Below are 24,768 nucleotides of genomic sequence, written 5' to 3'. Positions count from 1 at the left end.
GTGCACCCAGCTGCAGCTTCTAACACTGCACATTAAGGAGTTGGAGATGGAAGTGGATGAACTCCAGATCATTCAGAAGACTGGGGGGAGGAGGGGGGTGATAGATGGAACAGATAGAGAGTTAGTTACACTCAAGATGCAGGAAACAGGAAACTGGGTGACAGTTGGGAAGGGAAAGGGAGTTAAACAGCCATTGCAGAGTACCCCTGTGGCGATTCCTCTCAACGACAGGTATTACCACTTTGTATACTGTTGGGGGGAGGAGGGGATGACCTAGCAGAGGAGAATCATAGTGGTCTGGTCTCTGGTGTGAATCTGACACTGTGACTCAGAAGGGAAAGGGGGAGCTGTGGTGACAGTGCATTCATTTGTTAGAGGAACAGAAAGGAGGTTCTGTGGACATAAATGAGATTCCTGGATGGTATGTTGCTTCCCAGTTGCCAGGATCTGGGATATCTCAGATTGAATCCTCAGCATTCTTAAGTGGGCAGGTGATCAGCCAGAGATTGTGGTCCAATGACATAAGTTGGAAGAGTGACGCAGTTCTGTAAAGGGATTTCAGGCAGTTAGGTGCTAAGTTAAAGGACCTCCAGAGTTGTGATCTCAGAATCACTGCCCTTACAGTTTAACATGCAGCTAAGTGTTTAGTGAAGGAGGGAGGGCATAAGATTTTTGGATCATTGAGCTCTTCCAGGGAAGGTGAGACCTGTACAAAAGAGATGGTTTGCACCTGAGCTGGAAGGGGACTACTATCCTAGTGGGAAGATCTGCTAGTGCTGCAGGGTGAGGTTTAAACTAGAGTTGTAAGGGCATGGGAACCAGAATGCCAGAATGGTTAGTGAAGCAGTTATGGAGACATGTTGTTAAAAGTCAGGAATCAAAGGATTGAGCATGATGCAACTAGTGTCCTGAGCTGTGTATATTTTCATGCACAAGGTATAGCAGAGGCAGATGGACTCGGGGCATGGATCAACATCTGGAATTATGATATTGGTGCCATTGAAGGTCAAAGTTCAAAGTAAAATATATTATCAGAGTACATACATGTCACCACATACAACCCTGAGATTGTGAGACTTGGTTGCAGGAGGGGCAGGACTGGCAGCTCAGTATTCCAGGGTTCCACTCTTATAATTGCAACAGATTGGAAGGGATTAAAGGAGGAGGGTTTGTCAGGGATAATGTCATGGCAGTGCTCAGTCAGGACAGACTGGAGAATCTGTCTACTGAAGCGTTACTGATGCAACTCAGGAATATGAAAGGTATGACCACATTAATGGGGCTATATTGTAGATCAACCAACAGTCTCAGAGGGACCAACTCCATGGACCCTATACAGATTACAGAGGCAAGTTAGGGTGGATAAATTCCCAAGGCCTGATGAGGCATTCCCTTGGACCCTACAAGAGGCAAGTGCAGAAATTGCTGGGGCCTTAGTAGAGATATTTAAATCATTCTTGGCAACAGGTGAGGTATCAGAGGATTGGAGGATAGCCAATGTTGTTCCACTGTTCAAGGAAGGCTTTAAAAATAAACCAAGAAATTATAGGTCGGTAACCCTGGCATCAGTGGTGGGAAAGCTGTTGGAAGGTATTCTAAGGAACTGGATATGTAAGTATTTGGATAGACATGGACTGATTAAGGATAATCAGGATATCTGTATGTGGTAGGTCATGTCTACCCAATCTAATAGAGATTTTTGAGGAAGTTACAAGACAATGGATGAGGGCAAGGCAGTGAATGTTGTCTCCATGGACTTCAGCAAGGCATTTTGACAATATTCTGCATTGGGGGGGGGGGGGTTGATTAATAAGGTTCAGTCACTTGGCATTCAGGATGAGGTAGTAAATTAGATGAGACACTGGTTTTGTGGGAGAAGCCAGAGGGTGGTAGTAGAGGGTTTCTTCTCTGACTGGGGGCCTGCGACTAGTGAAGTGCCGCAGGGATCTGTGCTGGGTCCTTTGTTGTTTGTTATCTACGTCAGCAATCTGGATGATGGTGTGGCTAACTGGATCAGCAAATATGCAGATGACACAAGATTGTGGATGTAGTGAACAATGAGGAAAACTACCATGGCTTGCAGAGGGATCTGGACTGGCTGGAAAAATGGACTGAAAAAAGGCAAAATGGAATTTAATGAAGACAAGTGTAAAGTGTTGCACTCTGGTAGGACCAACTAGGGTTGGTCTTACAGAATCAATGGTAGGGCACTGAGGAATGTGGTAGAACAAAGGGATCTGGGAGTACAGGGCATAATTTGCTGTAAGAGGTGTCAGAGGTAGATAGGATCATAGGGAAACCTTTTGGCACATTGGCCTTCATAAATCAAAGTATTGAGTACAGAAGCTGGGATGTTATATTGAGGTTGTAAAGACGTTGGTGAGACCTGTTTTGGAGCACCTACCTACAGGAAAGATGTAAACAAGACTGAAAGAGTGCAGAGAAAATTTCCAAGGATGTTGCTAGATCTGGGGGATCTAAGGGAAGATTTAATAGGTTTGGACTGTTTAGATCCAATCGAGGTATACAAAATTTAAAGGGCTATAGATTGGGTAAATGCAAGAAGGTATTTTTCACAGAGGTTGGTGGCACTACAACGTGAGGTTATGGCCTAAGGGTGAAAGGTGAAAAGTTCAAGGGGAACATGAGGGGAAATTTCTTCATTCAGAGGGTCATGAGAGTGTGTGACAAGTTGCCAGCTCAATTTCAACATTGAAGAGAAGTTTGGATAGCTACATAGGTATGGAGGGCTTTGGTTTCAGTGTAGGTCAGTGGGAGTAGGCAATTTAAATGGTGGACTAGAAGGTCGAATGGCCTGTTTCTGTACTGTGCTTTTCCATGACTCTATGTAATTTTTACTTGAATTAAATAAATGCTTTTCCTTTTTAAGTATCTTGCAATAACCAGCTGAAAATATCCTTAGTTGCATTTAGATGGTGCAGGGCACATTTTGGGTCCTTGCTTTAGGGCTCATAAACTGGTGTGCTTCACAGGGTGGCCTTTGAGCTTGGTTAGACAAGAGGGCAGAATCAAGGTGGAGATATTAATGACATAGAGAAGTCAGAGGGCCAAAGTGAGTTGTTGTCCTATGTCTTTCAGAGTTGAAATTTCAATTGTATAAAATGCTCAGTTGGTTAGAATGTTGCTGCATGTAACAATTATCACATACATTGTGGTTTTAGTGATAAATAAAGGTCCATGAAAAGTCCATTTAAATGATTTTTAATTTGACAAAATATTGAACATTAGCAGAATGTTTTTTTGAACAGGCTATTTTTCTTGTGTCCCAGAAGAGATTTTTTTCAGATTTAAATTCAACATTGGAAATGGGAAATTGGCTTTAAATTTAGAAGTTTAAATTTAAATCAGTTTTAAAATGAAAAAAAGTTTCAAACAATCAGCAAATTTTTAACGATTTTAATCTGACAAAACATTAAACATTAGCAGAATGGCTTTCTGAACAGGTCTTCTTTATTTGGTGTTCTGGAAGACATTTTTCCTGATTTAAATTCAGCTTTGGAAATGGGGAAATCGTTTTCAGTTCATAAGTATTTCAAATGAAACAACAGTTGAATGCAATCCGCGATTTTTAACGGGTTTAAAAAATCGTAAATGGATCCTTTTCTTCAGTCGAGCGCTAATCTAATAGTGATCGGCAAAATTAGAAAGCTGTTAGGTTTCCCCGACTCATTATTATTTATATATATGCATATATTTCCGATATCGTTGCAAGTTCCGAGTTATTGTTTCATTTTTTAATTAAACTACCTAAATGATTATTCACTGTAAAGTGCTGACGTAGCCTTCGAAATTGATGGTGTACGTCTGTATTAATGATTGAACCGTACTGGAAAAACAAGCAGCAACTCTCTCACCTCGGGATACGCACCATCGGACAATTACTTTCATGAGAAGTAAAAACAAATGTTCATTGGGAGACACATTATCGTTTTGAATTGCCGTTTCCCCGCAGCAAATTGCACAACAGGGAACTGGCATTGGATTGGTTAGTTTGGGTGGAAGTTGCATAATTAGTTGACAATATGGCATAACGAGCTTTTTACATATTACAATTTTTTTATCTTACAATATCTATTAATCATTTCAAACGGATATCTTTCGGGTACATTTACTTATATTTTAATGTAAATGCTTTATGGTGGGGAAACAGCAAATACCCGCTTTGCTAGTGTAGCAATGTTTTTTAAAATGTTTTGTTTTGAATGGATCTCCGCCACTATATTGGGAATTTACAAAGCGGCTTCAACACAATGAGCTAACAGTAGAAAATAAAATGTGGGCTCGGTTTGTGAGTGATATGGCGCAAAACGCCTGAGGAGTTGCGACATTGTGAAAAGAACTGAAATAGAACAGGCCCTGACGTCATGGGGAGGGACCGTAGTTGCTGTTGAAAGCTGCAGCTGGAGAGGCGGGGGAAAACCTAGACAACATTGCAAACACTGACATAACATCGCCACGATTTAAATATGCTATTTATACAATAACTACTTTATTATCAGAAGAGCTGCGTGTTTATGACGGTTAAAGAAACTCTTCATCGCAGTTTTGTTTTCGGTACTTAAAAAAACGCTCGAAATGTTGTTAGAGGTCATTTGTTCGGCAAAGTAAATATTGTTTAGGCCCCCTCGGGCTGACTTTTATTGTTTAATTTCAAATCTGATTTTAAGACGGTGTCGAATTCCGTGTTAAATGCGCCTTTTATCTCTTGAGCACGACGCGAGTTATTAACATCGTTACACCCATATTTATATTAGATGTATTACTGTATGAGGGAAAGGTGAAGCATTACCATAAAAATACATGGGCTTGAAATCAAGACACGTCACCTTTCAGCTGAAATTGCTTGGTGAATTCAAGTACAAGCTACTTCACGCGAAACGAGCGTGGGGGAGGGAGGGGAAGGTGCTTGCGTTGCTACCTAATGCGTTAGGCCTGTGGTAAGCAGAGATTTTAGGTTTTATGGAGCAGAACACACTGGTGGGAGAGGCGGAGGGGGGTGGGGAAGGCGAGGAATGTGGCGGTGCGCCTGCGCGTTAGCCTTGTTACAGGCTGCAGAGCGCGGCTGACGTCACGTGGTGCTCGGAGCAGCTCGGTGGCGCGGCCGAGAGAAGAGAGGAGAAAGCAGAGAAGGAAGGCGAGTGAGCCCGGGCCCGGCCACACTACGGAAGGAAAGGGCCTACACTCCATACCTAGCGACGAAAATAATTTAAACATCCGCATCATGTCCGCTGCCCAGGTGTCCTCAGCCCGGAGACAGTCGTGTTACCTCTGCGATCTGCCCCGCATGCCATGGGCCATGATCTGGGATTTTACCGAGCCCGTGTGCCGGGGTTGTGTAAACTACGAGGGGGCCGATCGTATAGAGTTTGTGATTGAAACGGCGCGCCAGTTGAAGCGGGCTCATGGATTCCAAGAAGGCCGCTCCCCGGGACCGCCGCCTGTCAAAGTTCAGTCGTTGGGTGCCAGCAAAGACCCGGGTCAACAGCTCAACCACGTCGACGGTCCGAATAAGGGGCCGCAGCCGCCTCTGGATCGCTATTCTCTGAGCGCCGAGAGACCTCGGTTCGAATACCCGGGGCTCGCCCACGCAAGCAGGCTTCCTAATGGCTTGAATGGACCCAATGGATTCCCCAAATCTGAGGATGTCCCGCCGGAACTGAATCGGCAGAGTCCTAATTCATCGCGTAGAAATCACGGCATCGTGCCCCCAGGCCCGGTGACGGTGCCGCCCAATCTACTGCCTCAAACTACTCTAAATGGTCCGACCTCAGGAGCCGTCAGCTCGCACGGTCTGCTCGGCCGGCCATCTCCCTCCACGAGCCTCGCCGGGACCTCGCTGACCGTCAGTAGCCAGGTCCTGAGCGATGTCAACAAGCGACCGGGCTCAGTGTCCAGCAGTGACCAGGAGAGGGAACTGAAGGAAAAGCAGCGTAATGCCGAGACGCTGGCAGAGCTTGGCGAGAGTTTGCGGAACCGCTCCGAGGACTGGGTGAGCAAACCCAAGATCGTGCGGGAGACGCTGCTCACACTGTCCAACTGTAACCCCTTCGACGTGCGCTTTAAAAAGGACCACTCTCTGCTTGGTCGGGTGTTCGCTTTCGATGCCGTTTCCAAGCCCGGGATGGACTACGAGCTGAAGATCTTCATCGAGTACCCGAGCGGCTCAGCTAATGTCTTCTCCAGCGCCTCGGGAGTGGCCAAGCAAATGTACCAAGACTGCATGAAGGATTTTGGTAGGGGCCTCTCATCGGGCTTCAAATACCTAGAGTATGAAAAGAAACACGGTTCCGGGGATTGGCGGCTATTGGGTGACTTGCTACCGGAGTCGGTGCGTTTCTTCAAGGAGGTTGTAGGGGCCGACATGCTACCACAGCCTCACATTGACGCCAATTGCCCCATTTTGCCCACCGCTCTGTGCAACCTGTCGCGTCCGCCTCCCGGCAGTTCCAGGCCTGGGATGCGCAAACGGAAAGCATCTCCCGAGCCCGACCCGGAAACCGGCAGCGTTAAGGAAGAGCGGCAGCAGCAGTGGTTGCCGAACCAAAATGAAGCCTTAAAGCTCACCATGGCGGCATCTGGTGCCTTTGGAGCAGGCGGAGTGGCGCATGGAGCTCCCCCTCTTCCACCGAATCGGACCACCCCTCCTGAATGCAGCCCCCAAAACGGACAATCCCCCATGGCCGCTCTCATGTCTGTTGCTGACACCCTTGGAAATGCCCACTCGCCAAAAGACGGCAGCAATTCAGTACATTCAACCACTACAACTAACACCAGGCGGAACAGCAACAGTCCGGTGTCCCCAGCGTCGGGAGGCAGCCAGCGCCGCATGGTGTCGAGGAATGGAGATGTTTCTCTATCTGTGGCCCCTCCCAACAGCCACCCCAATCCCAGCATTGATCCCGTTCACCCCCCAAACATTCCGGACTCTCCAATGGCCAACAATGGCCCCCTGTGCTGCACCATTTGTCATGAACGTTTGGAGGACACTCACTTTGTGCAATGTCCGTCGGTGCCCAATCATAAATTTTGTTTCCCATGCTCTCGAGAGAGTATCAAGGCTCAGGGGGCAAATGGAGAAGTTTATTGCCCCAGTGGAGAAAAATGCCCATTGGTAGGTTCAAATGTTCCTTGGGCATTCATGCAAGGAGAAATTGCTACAATCTTGGCCGGGGACGTTAAGGTCAAAAAAGAGAGAGACCCTTAATTTTTGTTTAAACTTCACTAATTGAAGTCAAATGTGAATAAGAACTAAACATTTAGTCTTATGTACAGACATTTTTCATTTTACGTCGTATGTTTCTATATTTTGAAACAAGGTATGTACTCTTCTTCAATTGAAGGATGACCCTGGTTTTATTAAAGAATATCCGATATTATTGCTTAATACTGTTTTCACTTATTGATGGCAGTGTGTTGGCTAGGTACAGAATCATAGCACTTAGCAATTAACGCTGCTGGTGTGTATTTGTAAATGTATGCACTTCGCTGAATTGCCAAGGCCAGTGTTGACGCCTGCAGAAATGCAAACAAATTGTTACAAAGAATGGTTACAGTTATGTTACAAGCCCTGGGGATAGTCTCCTAAGTGACATTTTTTTAAAAAAGGTGAGGGGTTCTTTTTATTAGTTTCCAAGGGCAAATATTTCATTTTATGATTCAGTGATCTGAATTTTTATAATGTGTTTTTTTTTGCTTTATGGATGCACGAATGCTTTAAATAGTAGAGCAAAATGCTGTACTGTATATGAAAAATTGCTCTGTTTGTTCTTTATACATTTCTGTAGTAACAGAAGACTGTAATGTGCCTTGGAGCTGAATAAATTGTAATAAATTCAATGAATAAGCTCCCTGACTAGTCAATTTCTTTACAGACTACAAAGTTCTAACGCATAAACTTATGAGGGAAACTGGTTGTGTTTATTGCTATAATAATAGAATTTCGTTAAGCTGTTAGAGAAGCCACTCTGATAAAATGCTATCATTCCAATATTGGCAGTGAGCCCACTTACAGATTACATGACTGTATAGGTACAGACTAACCTGCTGAATCAGGTTTTACCATTCATTTTTTTTATTGGATTAAATCTTCATGCCTTCCAGGTTATAATTTATTCATTAAAACATGATCTTAAATAATTGTTCTTGGATTAAAGAAGCTTGATTGAATGTTACAATGGTAGGACTAGCTATCTATAGTGGTCCAGATAATTGTTACAAGTTTGATCACAGATGGTAGAGTGGAAAAAAAAACCTGGGACTTAGCTTGAACAGAGACAGTATAAACCCAGTTTCAACTGATAGGCACTTTGAACAGTTCAATATTAATTGCAAATGTTCAAAAATTCTTTACACAAATATAGCAATTATTAAACTCCTTGCGCTGTAGTCAGTTGTGTTGGTTCACACTATACCTATTAAATAATCTACCTGGACCACTATGGTTCTTAGTTTTGCATAGTGGAGTTTCTGTATTTGAACTGCACTTTCTCTGAATATTAATATGTTTGAATTATTCTTAATTTTGAAAAGTTGATGACAAAAATAAAATTTGTGTGAACATTGGCTGAATTAACTGGAGAGATGGATAATGTTTGGTATATTTTTAATTGAACCTGTTGTATCTCCAATAAACTGTCAAGATTTTATCGCCTTTGAAATGAAATGTAGGAAAATGTGAGAGTCCAGCATGTAATTTAATCTTAACTCACTAGAAATGTTTCTTCAATAGATTATTAGATTCCTGTTCTATTATTTGGCAGTTACACATTTTAATATTTCATAACTTTATCAACTATGTTGCATGCATTCTGTCAGTGACTGACAAAGAAAAGTTCCTAGTAGCTGACTGATACTATTTTTAAGGAATAGCTAAATCTTTTGTAGGTTTTTTAAATTTGGAATTGTGCATGTTCATTTATACAGCTGTTTATCAGTTGTAGATTTTGAAGGCACAGAGTTGATCATGTTTATATTTTACTTACAATTTATTTTTAAAGTTAAGGATATCTGAAAAGACATTGTAAACCTTGAACTTGGTGTGTAAAAAAAAAATTGCATGTTTCCAAGACCCATAGTATAGAGAATAATTCCCACTAAATCTTAAACTGACGCCAATGACCATTTTAAGTGTGTATTTGCAAATTTTTAGAAATAATTGGATAAAGGGACAGAGCCAAAGGGATGTTCCTTGTTTTTTTTTCAACTACTAAAAATGTTTTCATTTTGTTATATAATAGCCCACTGAAACAAATCTTTAAACTTTTTTTAAAAACTGGTTCTCTATCTACAAGTTTTTGCTTAGAACTATAAGAACAACTTTTATTTTTAAGGTGAGTTAACACACTAAACTGTCCAAAGATGCATTTACAGGAGTGTTGTTAAACAGGTATCAAGCCTAAGAGGTGAGGACAGATGACACAGTCATAGATTTTAAGGGAGGAAGTTGATGCAGAAAAGTTTGAGGAGGAAATTGGGCCTTGGCATGGTTACTATTGGTGAAGTAACTGCCTACAGTTGTTTTTAAACAAAGTAAGATTTGTACCTGCATCTGTGTTTTTAATGTATTCAGCAGGATTAATCAGTATTCTTTTAAATAGAAGCAGCTACATGCAGGAAATCAGTTGTAGTTTTAGAGAGTAATTCTAAAAAAATCAATGCAGATTTTTAAAAAGTTGAACAAAGACTATTTGTGCTTATGTACATATATTTTCATTTGTTGTTCTCTTAAACATCGCTAAACAAAAATATCAATCTGTATTTCCTTCCACGTGGAACATCATGTTACGCAATAAAACAGACCATTATTCACCACAACACCAAAACAAATTCAAATAGAACACAAGGGGGCTACTTCTGTAGTATTCGATGAGGAAAAATGATCTAGTACTTAATGCACTGTAATTCAGATATGTAACCATGGAGCTTGTCAGAATCTAATAGTAAAATTTCTGTTGTGATCGATAATGGAAAACTTAAAGAATCCTTTGGAAACAAAGTTGAAAATCACCTTAAAAAAGATAAAGGTGAAGGAAGTAAATTTGATCATACTTGGATATTTTTAAGCTGTAGAAATATATAAAAAAAAGCAATAACATTTTGTGAATTATTTCATGCACATGAAGTGGAAATGATGTGTTTGTTTAGGTCTTCAAGATTTGCAAGGAATAAAATAGTTCCGATGAATATTGGTACAAACTCCAGCTTAAATCAATAGCAGGTGAATTTTGTTTTATTAGTTCACTTGATCTGAGCATGGCCATATCACCATTTAGTGTTTGTCACTGATCATGAATGAAATCTGGCATTTTGGAGAGCCACTACAGGTCAGGTACACTGCTGTGCAGTTACAGTATCAGGTTTTGATGCTGTTGCCTTGGGTTTGTCAGTGCAGCACTCGAGTTTTTGTGACAACATAGTAATTTAATTACTAGCTGTAGAATTGTAACTTTTTTTAGATATCTATTTGTAAAGTCATTCATAATTACAGCAATGTATTAGAGGTTTTGAATTTGTGCCTCTGTATTTGTGTATTAATAACAGTCAATATGATAGAATAATTACTAGATTACTACTTGGAACTCACTTGATACAGAAGATTAAGTTAGAGTTTCTATTGGGGTTTGATACATCTGTGGGCGATGAAAGGCTGGTGGATGCAACTGGGAAAATTAAATTTGAATAATTTAGATTGGTTCAGTAATCATGACTGAAACTTTAAAATCCATCTGGATCATTCGTGTCCTTTGGGGTAGGAAATCTGCCATCTCTTTACTGGCCTATATGTAACTGGACATAGAGCAACATGGTTGACTCTTCAGTTGAAGTGCCTAGACGGCGGTATCTTATTGTGTGAGCAGCTTATTAAGTTATTTGACTCCAATGTATTTTAGAAATACAGAATAGTATTTTTGTAAAAAAATGACACATTATACTGCACATTCAGCCATCAGAAACTAGGAACTCTTGCAAAAGAGTTACCATGCAAGAACCAGTAAGCAGTGCTGTATCAAGACCTATTTTATATGTGGAAGGATGTTATTTATATTTTTAGTTGGATTATTAGGAATATCTGAAATGCAATGTTTATTAATCCTTGATTACGTTAAACTTTGAAGTATTTATCTCGGGTATACTTTCTGCTTAGTTTGTGATTCTGCTTTTTCTACTGTTTAAGGATTGAGAATGTTGCCTATGTGTATCAGCTTTTGCATTTTTGGATTTTAACTCCAAGTTGCTCCAATTTTTAAAAATATTGTGAATTAGTAATATCCGGTTGGTGCAACACTATTAGAACTCTGGCTTTGGAGTAGAGTTCAGTTATAACGTCATCTGTAAAGCATGTACGTTCTCCCCATGTGCACGTGGGCTTCCTCCACAGTCCAAGGACCTACCAATTTGTAGGTTAATTAGTTAATGTAAATTGTCCTGCGATTGGTTTAGGGTTAAATTTGGGGTTGCTAGGCTGTGCAGCTCAAAAGGCCTATTCCATGGTATATCTCTAGATAAATCAATTTCTTACTGTATTTGCATCTGATATCTAATGTTAATAAGTAGAATAAATGTTTTGGTGTTGCAGATATAACATGTTTAGATTATCATTTGTTCTCCAATTATTCTCATTTATGTAGGCTATATTAATTTTTGTAGTACTGTATTTACTGTGCAAGAAAAAATAATCTAAATACTTGCACTATTCATAAAACTCAAAGATGAGAGTTAGTCTAACTCTGCTTGAGCAATAGAAAAGTTAACCACATGCCAGCTCTTTCCATGTAATTTTGTCATTGAGCTTTTTTCAGGCTTATGAACAATGTTCTATCGAGACACAAATCGGAGATGTAAAAGATTGCCTGCAGCTCCAAGTAAACCATTATTCTACAAAAACATACATAACTGCTGATGTATAATGATTTATAGAAGCAGTATTTTCAAAGTTTACATATAAGGCAATTGCACTTAACGATCAGACCCAATCATTGAAACGTCGTGCGTGTGGAATTCATTAAAATTTTGAACTAATAAGCACATTAAAGGTATTTCCTGAAAGCGCTCATTTCCTTCAGTCTTCCTATTTCTATGGAATATATACGACTAGAAGTGTAATATTATTTATTGTTGCATTTTTAAACGAATAAATGAAATGGTGTTTTAATTTTTTTCTTAAATGTGCTGTCACCAGTGAACAACTTGACTGATGAGCAGGTTCTCATTGGGAACAGAATTAAGTGCAACTTATATTGTAAATGCTTCATAAAGATTTAATTTGATGAACATGCTTCTTGTTTTAACCAGAATAGAGTTAGACATGATGGACTAGTGTAGGTTATTTATGTGCAGTAATTTCATCCATAGTGATATATTTATTAAACGGATGACTTTATTGTCCGTACCTATTTTTGATATTCTCAATAGCATTTTGGTACAGGTGGATATAGTTGGAAAGGTGTCTGGAGTTGGTATTTCATTAATGACCGTTTACCACTGTAAAAAAAAACCTCCCCTGTGCCATTTTAATCATGTTACTAAATTAGTGCATAAGCAAAATGGCTACTTTTCCCCTGTTGGATATTACTTCACAGTAAAGTTTGGCAAGAACACTTGGGTATGTTTTTCCAGATACTTTCATGGTGCACAAATCATTAACCTAGTTTGCTGGAGACCTACATGAGATTACTTTCTCAGCTGGAATTGACACATGCATGTGAAACTTGAAGCAAACTGCAGAAAAATCTTAGATAATTCCAGTTTGTATTTTTATTATATTTAGCTATTTTCAGCACTTGTGCAGAAGTAAAGTTATGAAATGTATGACGTTCTTTGGTGTTTACCTACTTTCCAGTCTGAGCATGGAAATTGGTGAATGCTGCTGAACACACCATCTACAAAAAATAATAACATGTCAAGAGTTCTTTTTCATTAACAATATATAAAATTTGCATTTTCCAAGAAAGATTTTCATCAAGCGGTCAATTTAGAGTTAAACTGCTTAAGTTTTTATGTCTTTTTATGAATAGTTGCTTTCCAGAAGTACAGGCTATCCTTACAAAACAAAAAGTAAACCCTGTGGTCAATATATAAACATTTAAATTTCAAAGAAATTTTAAATTAAATTAAATTTCCAAAGAAAGAAGAATCACAGTTTTTTTTAATGCAGAACCAACTTGTAACATTGAGTAATTTCACCACTGGGGGGCATTGTTGTTTCACCTTCTAGTAATGCATTCTGGGAAAGATACTAATTGTAGCCCGTTTGTGCTCGGCAGGCATACTAATAAAACTTTCCGGAGAGTTTTGGCTTAAAAGCAAACTATGAACTGGAATTCTCTGTAATATTTTAACGGCAAAGCCACTGAACATGAATAAACCCAGAATGCACTGCATGAAGGAAGAATAATGATCTCTTCCTGCTGGTGAGAAGTAGTAGCATTGTAGCAGCTGGTTCAGTAGGCTTGACAAGATTTAAGGTGGTAATTAAATGTATATGATTTTTAAAAAATCAAAAATATGAATCTGTACAGCTGTGTTCATTTTGCATTTTATCTTGAATATTAACCAATATTTCAATTCTTGCTCCAGTAACAGAGAAAAGTTATAATTGGAGCAAGGTATAATTTAGATTATGGGTGTAAGTGTTTTCATATACTGCTAATTACTGTACTGCCAGTAAACAAGTGCTGCTTTTTTAATGATCCATTAATATTTAATAATTATTTATTTATTGGCATTCAACACTGGAATAGACCCTTTGTGCCATCCCTCAGTTTAATCCTAACCTAATCAAGGGACAATTTACAATAACCAATTAACCTACCAACCGGTAGGTCTTCGGTAGGAAACTGGTGCACCCGGAGGAAACCTGTGCATGTCTAAATATAGGCAGCAGTGGGAACTGAACCCAGGTCACCAGTACGAAGAAGCATTTTTGTTAACCACTATATTACCATGCCACTTAATATAAGCAAGGATGTAATGCTGAGGCTGTTTATGGCATTGTTCAGACTGCACTTAAAGCATTGTGAACAGTTTTGGCTCCTTGTCTAAGAAAAGATAGGCAAGAAGAAGTTCATGAGAATGATTCCAGTAAATGGAAGGATTAATGTTGAGCATCTGATGGCTCTGTGCCTATACTCGCTGGAGTTTAGAGGAATTGGGGGGGGGGGGGGTGGTGTCATTAAAACCAATTGAATATTGAAATGCTAGGACAGTGGACATGGAGAGGATGTGTCGTATAATGGTGAATGTAGGACCAGAAGGCACAGCCTCTGAATAGGGGGACATCCCTATAGAACAGTGAGGAATTTCTTTAGGTGGAGAGTGAATCTGTGAAGTGCTTTTCCATACATTATTATGATGGCCAAATCATTGGATATATTTAAAATGGAGAATGATAAGTTTTTGATTAGTAAGGGCATCAAGGGTTACAGAGAGAAGGCAGGGGAGTAGTGTTGAGAGGAATGGGCAAAACGACTCAGTGGGCCAAATAGCTCCTATGTCTTATTCCATGGGATACCTTGCAAGATTTTGTAGCTTTGTGAAATATGGCTTAGTTTAATAAGATTTATGATATCACGTGTTTAATCTTTTCTCTCAATTTATAGTCAAAAGCTACTTGTTGGCTGCTGTTTTAGGCTGTATTAGGCTAGAATTTGAATTTATAGTGACAGTAGTGCTATTGTGTTCATTGTTACACTGAAGCAGACAGCAAATTTTAAAATTGTGTATATTTTGCTTAATTTGTAGTTTTGAAAGTTGATGTAAATAATTCAACATACCTTCACTAGTTACAGTCTCCACCTAAGTAGCCTGACTGATGTAAATATATGGTTTTATCAAACTGGGTCCTCTGCAAAATACTGTAACCCTAAAAAGTTAAATTTTAAAATGTTAAAACAAAAATAATAGCTGAGTAATCTGTCTGGTTCTGGTTTATTTTGTGTTTGTAATTGATATTTCAAAAATTAGGAACTGTAAAATCACTTGAGAAAATTTGTTTATCCTTAGCTTCTACTTTTAAGCATAAGTAGATGCTCCAATCCTGGTAATCTTTATGAAGTTTGTCTTCTGTGTGTAAGAATTAGTGATTGGCTGCTCAGCCAGCTTAATGACATCACAGTTGCTGGGTGTCTGGGATTATGTTGAACTAATCCTTGACAGTAATGGGTGTCAGGAAAGAATTTCTTGCTCTCAGATCTGTGGATGCAATGAACAAAATAAAATGAATAGAATAAATTAATTGAACTGTTTAATTTCTGGGGCTGAGAGATTATTACAAAATCAGTGGTCATAGGTATGTAAGGAAAATCAGCCATTTAGTATCCAGAGGTCTGATTTTAGCAGATATTCTTTTGGGAGGGAAAGAATGCTACCCATGGCTATTTTTAAAAATTGGGCAACAAGATTTGTTTTACTCAACTTCACATGCCCATACACTGAAATGTTCCCACAACCAATGGACTTGCTTTCAAGGACTCTTCCTCACGTGTTTTTTATTTATTGGTTATATATTTATAATTATTATTTATTTTTGTATTTCCACAGTTGTCTTTGCACTCTGAACACCCTAGTTGGGTGGTCTTTCATTGATTATGCTGTTACCATTATTACAGATTTATTGAAGTTTGCCTTCAAGAAAATGTATCTCAGGGTTGTATATAGTGGTAATAAATATGTACTTTTGACTTTGAGCTAACCTTTTGAAACAAAAGCTTTCAAGAAGCAGAACTGTAATAATTAAGTTATCCTAAAATTTATTGTGGGACAAATTTAAGCAAAATATATAGCCTAGACAAGCAAAAACTTTTACAGCTTTGCAATAGCACACAATATTTTCTGAATGTAAAGGCATTATATCTGGTTTAAGCTGAAAAATCTGGAGTAGACATAACTTCAACTAATTTTCCTAGCTTACAAATAAAAGCCATTTCATTATATCCAAATGAAAATGATTTTGAAACATTTTAGTTGTATTTTCTGTAAGTCTTTCTTTATCACTACTGCTATATCATGAATATTCATCAATATATGTCCTACATATTTCACTTGTATTATAGAAGGCTTTTAGGAAAAAACTGTAAAATATGTCTTCAATGAGTTTTTATTTCTTGGATACTGAAAGCATGACTGTGTGTTGTGTTTTTGGCCCAAAGCAGAATTATGTAGGAGTGAGTTTGAGAAATATTTTCTATTAAATTTGTCTTTCTGATCCTTTGGAAATGGCTGTTTAAATAAGCAAGAAGTTAATCTCAATGCTTAGTTGACAAAATTTATGTTTTACTACCTGCATCAGTTTCTTGATAAATGATAAAAACCTGATAAGGCAAATATAGGATACTGTTAGCCTGAATTGAAAGGTATTTTTGTATAACACCAAACCAGAGCTTGTCTGTCGCTTTTATTTTGGAGTTTAATGTTTCAAGGAACCCCAAATATTGAATGGAAACAGTCCAACACTGTGCAAAACTTTCCATTAGCTAATTGTTTATATTTGGTGACTGCTATAAGATATGCATGAAGTTGATGCTTCAATAAATGTCTGTCCAAGCCAAATGTTCTTTAAAAGGGTGCCCATTAATTGACATCCCAGTGCCAAAAATAGCAAATTTCTCGCTAGATTGTGCTTCATGAATATTCCCCCTTCTGTTTTTTTGTATTTGTGCATCACATTTATTTCTGCTTGGGAAGGGAGTTGTAGCATGCAGGTGTCTTTAAGATGCCTTATTTATTTTCCACTTGTGTTCTTTTACAAACAGTATATATTACAGTATTTACAAAATATTAACTTCTATATGTTTTTTGGCCTGCCAAGTTCTTCCAGCATTGTATATTTTCTGAATTCCAGCATCCACTGTCTGTTTTGTCATCAAAATATTTCAGTTTTGGTGTAACACAAATTAACAGCCGAAAGCCTTGCTCTGAATTAGATTCACTTCTAATTGACTCTTCTTGACATGTTGTTTAAAGATCTAAGAGTTGAACAATTTATTTCTCTATTGGTAGTTTTGCTACAACCTTTGTCACAAGTTGCAAAATAAAACTAGCCTGATCCCTTGGTCACAGCCTGAAATCTGAAATTTTGATTTGTTTGCAACGTTATCAAAATTACGTTGTCTTGGGTGTTATAACATCAGAGGCTCTACCTACAGTGCACTCGCTTACAGTAGTTTAGGCATAGTGGTATAGTTGCCACATGAAGTAAGGGGAGGTAAATCTGCAAGGTGAAGCTAATTTATTCATAATACAAATCCTACAATTTTTTTTTAGAATTGTTATATGTTAATTTGTGCTGCGCTGAAACTAAAATACATTTTAATGACAAAAGGGACTGCAGATGCTGGATCTAGAATGAAAGCAATGCTGGAAGACCTCGGGTCAAGCCCCATCTGTAGAGGCAAAAGGTCAAAGTTTGTTTCCAGTTGAGATCCTGCATCAGGTCAGTGAAAATAGGAAAGATAACAGTGGGGAAAGTGGATGGGATTGGTTGCTGATAGCTGGGAGCAGATGAGAAGGAGATGATGCACAGATGTAATTAGGTGGGGTGAGGGGATGGGAAAAATGAACAAAGGGAGAATTAAAGTAAGTGGGCAGGCAAATGTGTGTGGAAAGAGAGCACTGGTGGTATGGGTTTCCTGAAAATGAAAAATTCAAGTCATACATCGGATTGCAAGTCACCCAAGTGGAATGTGAGAGCTTCTGATTTACATTTCACAACAAAGAAGATTGATGACTGGCAGGTTGGTTTAGGAGTCTAAGGAGAGTCAAAATGACATGACTGGAACATCAATATGGCCGCAGCAGACACAATGGTGGTGCTCAGCTGCTGGATATGTATTTTGTTTCTACAACATGGAGAAGATCATGGGCCCTAAAGGAAATTGACAGGTTGGAAGTACAGGTGACACTATGCTTCACCTGACAGTGTTGTTTCACCCGGTTGGTGGTGATGGAGGAGGTGAAGAGACAGTTGTTGCAGCTTCAGGGGAAAATGATGGAATTGGGAGAGGTGGCTGGAGAGAGATTAGTGAATTAAGGACTCCTGAAGAGCACTGTCATTGCAGAAAGTGGAATGGGAGATTGGTTGATGTGGGTGCATTAGATGTGACCTGGCAGGAAAGATGGGATGATCTATTGCATAAGGGAGGCAGGTAAGGTGAAAGGCAAGGACCGAGGAAATCATATTGCTATTCTTTCTGGGGAATGGTGGGGGAAGTCAGAGCAGATATTTGGAGGTCTGCTCTAACTTCCTAAAATAAAAAAAAGACATTGTTATCAGAAGCTTACGTCCTTCCTATTTGCATTTGACTTCATAGCCTGAGCCATGTCATTAAATTTCAATTTCTTGGTCCCACTTACTCATCTTAATCATAAATGTCCAATCTCTGTATAATTCCATCCCCTATCAGAAAAGTCTTATGGTCCTCCATTGCTTTCTTCACCAAGACCCAACCAGCTTCCACTAACATCCTCATCACTTATCCTTGCCCTCAACAATTTTTCTTTTAAATTCCTCCCATTTTCTATGATCAAAGAGGATAGCCACGAACTTTCAGGTGGGCCCTAGTTACACCTAGCTTGTTATTGGCTATGTGAAACAGATTGTGCTTCAAGCATGTTTCGGCAGCCCACACACCACTCCCCAGCTCTTCTGTACTGCATGAAATACTGCATTGGTGCAGAGCTGATCAATTTCACAACCTGGTTTGCCCTCATATTCATCTGACCTATATATGATACTTTTTCTGGATCTATATCCAACTCGGGAGATGGACTTGTTACTGACATCTATAAACCCAGCAGCTCCTGTCTCCTGTATGTACACCTGTCCTTTTTTTACAACTTGGGTATTATTTGGTTCTACTTTTATACTAATTTTATATGTTTAAAAAAAAGGTCCTTGCAAACTGATAGGATAGTGATGGAATATGAGGATGTATATTAAAAAAAAGTAGCTGAGGTTGAAAAAATTCAACTATTGCAGTTTTTTGCACAGTTTATTGAAATATGCCAATATTTCTTCAAATTGTGCAACGCATTTGCTGCTTTGCATTTTTGAGTGTAAAACTTAGACTTTTTTATACATTTTAGCTTTTTTACTTGTTCCAAAATGCTTTGCATTTGAAGTTTTGATCTTTCACTGAAGGTTGAGAGACCCAATAAAATTGCATGCAGTAGTTTTAGAAGCAGTAATATGATCAACTATTTTAGATTTTTGTTGCGAGATAAACATTGGCTAAATCAGCTTGGAATAATCATCTACTGACCTCTTTCATCTGGCTGAAGTGATTCAAGGGGCATTGTTTTAATGCCTAGGTGTCAGCACTCTCTCAGTACAGCACTTGAGCAGCAATCTAGGTTGTGATATATTATTAGGTTGCTTTACTATTTTTCTCCCCTCTCTTTTTGTCACATTTTGTTGCTTAATCTGTGAGGATGTACATAATTGCAGTGCAGCCTGGCACATTTTTTTTCTGCTAATGGCAATTCCTTCTATGTAATTTAAAACTGGGACAGCAAAAGGAATGTCAAGGCATGTGGACACAGATGGAATTAACTATGCTTGACTGATACTGGACTAGACGGTCATGTGATGTAGTTTTCATTCCCAGTGGCATTTCTGAAGGAGCAGTTGTTGTCAGTACATGCTAGATGTCTGTACTTCTGTAAATCAGATAACAATCTACTATCATCAGGCCCCTCCATTGAACAAAGATGAATGGCTTGTGCAGTATTCTACAACCATGCATGTACAGTAGTAACCTCTACAGATTTATTTCCTGGGTTTTTAAAAAAGTCAGAATTACCATTGGTACTAGTCTGTGTCACTTGGGGTTATCTACTGTGCACTAAGAATGAAGATAGTCATTTAAATAGAGTTTTAGAACTCACAGATTGCTACCAGGGCATTAGAAATAACCAATGTAAGCAATTAAGCACTTTACTGAAAAAAATATTGGTTAATTTGAAGGTTTTTAAAATTGTGTGATGTTGCTTTCTATGGTGCTGCAACAAAATATGAAATATAATACTTTCAACTGGGTAAATGTTCAGTTATAATGCTTAGACTATTTGATTTATTGAGAAGAAACAAAAAATAAATTTAATGGTAGATTCTTTATTCTGTGTATTAATAAAATAATAGCTGCTTTAAAAAAATGGTGACAGAATGCTCATCACAGATTTCAGAGCTCATTGGGTTTGATTATTCCAGTTTGCATAAGCAGACAAAATGTAATTCACTGTGAAGTTAATCTTAAATTAAAAATATTTAAAACGGTAACATTAAATTGGAAGCATTATTCACAAATTATGTTATTGTTAATTCATGTTTCTAACGTCTTCAATGTTTGCATGGTAAAAAGTGTAGAAACTGAAGAGCAGCTCTTCTGTGACTGCTATGCTGCGAAGGCTAATTCCATCGGTGGCTTTATTTTTAGCTGCTCTGTATTCTGGCAGCTGTTCTGCCTCTCATTTAAGTTGGCTTTTATTTTTGTGGCATGTGAGTAGAATACTGCACAGTCTGAGAAATTGATTATTCTGCAGAATGATGCAGTGGAGTTTCAAGTGCAGGATAGCTAGGTGTTGAATTTCAAAGATGGTTGTGCTAAACTGGCACACAGATTTAATGGCTTCTATTTTGCCTACCTTCATGTAATAAATGTATCTTACAAAAATGGGTAGATGGTTGTCAGAAAGAAATACTGTAGCATTTTTTTATGGTTTGGGTCGTGTTGGTGTTTACAAAATACTTTTGAATCTTGTGCTCCCGCACATAAAGAAATAAGCAAATGTATACTTGTGAAATGTCATTTGGTACAGGGTTTTAAATAGCAATGGTAATTGAACTGATGCATATAAAATATTAACGAGTAATGTTGGGACAGTATGAGATGCTGGTTACTGTATTCATGAATACTACCATATTGTAATTAATTCCTGGTAATGTTTATCATCAATAATATTGATAGACACTTCTCTCAAAGCTATTACACAGAAACACATGGATGTGTATTTTTTTTGCCTGATCTAGATTTGAGATCAAGCACCATCTAAAAATACTAACACATTTCTGCTGTATCATATATCAGCTGGGGAATCTAATCTGGAAACGTGTGTTTTAATTCCCTAGTGCTGGTACATGGGAAGCAGACTTACAGGCTTTTATTTCACTCATCCTGACAGAAAACCTTTTCAATGCAGTGACGGGTATTGATTTGGGGCTTTTTTCGTAATTTTTTTGATAAAGGGAGAATTTTAGGGGTATAAAAATATGCAACATGAAACACAGCCATCAATGTTCTAACAATAGCAATAGACAATGTATGATTCTGCAAATCCCATTAACACATTGTATATTTCTAAAAATGTAAGTCTAATATTCATTAAAATATTCAAAAGAACTGATTACACCAAGTCCTGATGAAGCATTTTGGCCCGAAATGTTGACCATACACTTTTCCATGGATGCTGCCTGGCCTGATGAGTTCCTGCAGCAATTATGTATGTTGGTTGGGTTTCCAGCATCTGCAGATTTTCTTGTTTGTGATTACAACAAAGACTCTTATCCCTTAAGGGCGAGGCTACTATGGCTAATGTAGACAGTAATACTATACAAAATTAATGAAGAGGGCTAGGTTCTCTTCCTGCTCCCACCCACCCCATTCTTAAAACAAATTGCATTTCTGAGCACTGTCGCTTGGTGTATGCTTGATTGAGGAAACAGCTGTTCTTACTAATGGAAAATGGTATTTGAGTAAACAAGCCAAGGAAGCTTGAATGCCTTGCATGAAGTATGATTTTGTTTTCACATGAAGCTGAAACTGTAAATGCAATATTTTGGCTTAAAGAAACACATTTTATAGTGCACCAGATTACTGCTCCTGTGCTTACTGTGCATCAGGTTTTCAAAATATATTTCAAAAAATATTTCAAAATGTATAACAAATACAGCTTAAGAAACTATATGGTAATCTTAAGCCACTGTGGGAAATATTTCCAAAATTTCTATTGATGCAAAAGCCATCAGGCTAAATGATGTGTGACTGTTCATTTAAAAATACTGTATTTAAAGGGGAAGGTAGATATAGGCCATAGGTATGTTTTATTTCTATAAATGTCAGCCATAAAGCTGTGCCAGGCACTGTTGCTATGTGATACTTGAGCTGGGCGTGTTCAAATTAACTGCTGATTCAGATTTGTCCTCCCCTTAAGCAATTAACCGAATTTTTGTTTAGACTTCAGTTCAAGCAGTAGCATGGTTCTTTTATATTATACAATTCAAGCATGAAATGTCCTGACTCACCCATTCTTCAAATGTTTCACAGGCATTCTTTTATGTATTTGATTTCATTTATATTAAGAAGGGTGATCTGAATTTTGTATCTTCAAATGCTGTTGAGATCAATATTTTTAATGAGGTTTGTCATGATTCTTACATGCAACTTATCAGTATCAATTGGAGGAGCTTGTCTTCTTCTCCACTTTGAATTAAAGTTAATTCACCAGAGCGTGGTTTTTCACAGCTTCAGCCACTCAGTGTTTGATTTTGACCTATGGTGCTGTCTGTATGGAGTTCACATATTTTGCCTGTGAATATGTGGGTTTTGTCCAGATGCTCCATTTTACTCCCACCGTTATAAAAGCAAGCTAGTTGTCAGGTTCATTTTCTATAGAAAATTGCTTGTTATGTAAGTATTAAATTGGGGGAGGGGGTTGTTATGGTGTGTTAGTAAATATGTGAGAGAATGGGTTGCAAGAAAATGGTGGGAAATGAGATTGAGAGCTAGCAGATACTCTGAGCCATATGGCTGCCTCCTTTTCCTTATGAAATTAGCTCAACGGTTTTGTAAATGCAAAATTCATTCAATTCTCATTCCAATATCAGTGCTACCATTCTCACCAATTTTAGATTATGCAAATATAAGTCAGTATTTATGTGCATATTATTTGGACTGTTTTCAATATGAAACCTTCAGTGGTGACACTTTGGAATGAATGTTGTGGCTTTAAGTGCTAAGGAAAGATTTGATTGGCATAGAGAAAGACAATAACTCTTGAGTTTTGAACAGAGAAAGTCCAAGGGTTATTTGGTAGTGGTTTAAAATCAAAATTGTTTTCCAAATTCATGTGAATTGTTTATAATTTGTCTGTAACTAGAGAGCACATATTTATGGTTATTGTCAAAAGAACTAAGGGAGCATTTCAGCTCATGCATTGTTAGGATATGGAGCATGCCCTCCTGAAAGGGTGCTAGAGGCAAGCTCATTAGTTACTTTCTAAAGGTGAGTAAATAATGTAAAATATTTTTAGGAAATATTTCTGAAGGTTAGGGGAATAGGAAATTGCTAAATTTTCCAAATATTTGGGATTTTGAATTGTTGGACCCAATGGTGGTCCTCCAATCTATATTATTCTATAACTGAAGCTAGTTAATGTGATCATTTGCCACGTCATTTGTAGAACTTCCATGCTGCCAAGAATGAAAATCACTCATTTGATCCAAGTTAGTATGAGCCTGCATCATAAAATTTCCTTGCACTGGCAGACTTTCACAAAAGTACCATAAAGAAAGATGATGTAGGCAATGGGTAATGACACTTGGTAAATGAGGAGGGCTGGTCTAAGTTATTAGTTGTGTCACAGTAGAAGGGAACCAGAATACATTTCTAAAAGTGTTTTGCTTGGCCAGGAATCTGTTTTTCTGGTGCTCAAAATAGAAACATAAATTCTTTTCCAAGTATTGGCAAACTCTATTTTGTGTTTCTACAAAAACTATTAACCAGATAATAGTGATGTGCACAAAGATTGAGTAAGTTTGCTCTAAATTTAAAATGTAAATATTGGAATGTGCAGAAGATTATTGTCCCTGAAAGTCTGAGCCGCTTAAAATGTTCTCTTTTTTTAAAACCAAAATATACTTTGCGATGGACCTTCTTTGTTAAAGGTTATGGCTTTTGAGGTGTACTTTCACATTTTTAAATATATGCGGGACACTATAGAAATCTTATTCATTATGTATCTGGCAGTACACCAGATAGTTTATGTAAGTAATTCCCAAATTTTTCTGTTGGAAAGGCAATAGTTAATTGTTGCTTGAAATACTGCTAAAGATTCTTAGAACAGTTTGGATCACGTTTGAAATTAGTATTAAATATTGGAGAAAATAAGGATAGTGTATGATAAAAATTATTTGAACTGATCATGTAAGACAAGGTTGTTGCTGCAGCCTGCAGCAGTTAGAAATTAATGATTGTAATATTTCTAACTGCCTTCAAGGCCCACTCCAAAAGGTGTCCAATATTTTGCTCTATAAATTTCTGCATTCTCATAGCTCTCATTTTGTAAGTATTTTTGTATTTTTTTTAACTTTGCAAAAATGAATATAACAGATTTGACTCATTTCATTACTGTATCATTGCATCTGGCAACCAGCCTTCCAAAGGATGGATTTATTCTGGAATGCAAGGGTACAAGAGCTCCAGCAAGAGTACTAGGTAATTAACTTCTCTGTTCCAAAGTTGCTTTCAACTCTGCTACAAAAATTACCTTTACTGTATTTATTTTTGTACATAATTGATTTGGATAATTGTACACCATATAGTAGGATGAAAAAAGAGTTGGTATCCTTCTCAGCTGAGAAGTATAAATACATGATTTTTGTACCACTGTTTGCATTAGTTGTAGCTTTATGGCAAACCATTTACAGACAATGATGTCAGCAATCTCCTTCAGAGCCTGGGGCTTCTTGACTGGTAT

The 24,768-nt window shown here is 38.0% G+C and overlaps 2 protein-coding genes across 3 annotated transcripts in view; both read left to right on the top strand.

Annotated features, from left to right (window-relative positions):
- The window catches only part of kiaa0586 (KIAA0586 ortholog), a 524,067-nt gene that overhangs the window by 108,761 nt on the left and 390,538 nt on the right, over positions 1-24,768 (top strand). The window lies entirely within an intron of this gene.
- Positions 4,989-7,865, top strand: irf2bpl (interferon regulatory factor 2 binding protein-like). The gene has a single exon (XM_059957171.1). The coding sequence runs from the start codon at positions 5,243-5,245 to the stop codon at positions 7,223-7,225; it is 1,983 nt and encodes a 660-aa protein (XP_059813154.1). The 5' UTR covers positions 4,989-5,242; the 3' UTR covers positions 7,226-7,865.

The sequence above is a fragment of the Hypanus sabinus genome, chromosome 2 (assembly GCF_030144855.1).
Source record: "Hypanus sabinus isolate sHypSab1 chromosome 2, sHypSab1.hap1, whole genome shotgun sequence".
NCBI classification, from domain to species: Eukaryota; Metazoa; Chordata; class Chondrichthyes; order Myliobatiformes; family Dasyatidae; genus Hypanus; species Hypanus sabinus.
This window is presented reverse-complemented; position numbering and strand designations above follow the sequence as displayed.

Excerpts from the sequence above, each read along its gene's own strand:
- irf2bpl (XM_059957171.1), top strand. The coding sequence starts at position 5,243 with ATGTCCGCTGCCCAGGTGTCCTCAGCCCGGAGACAGTCGTGTTACCTC.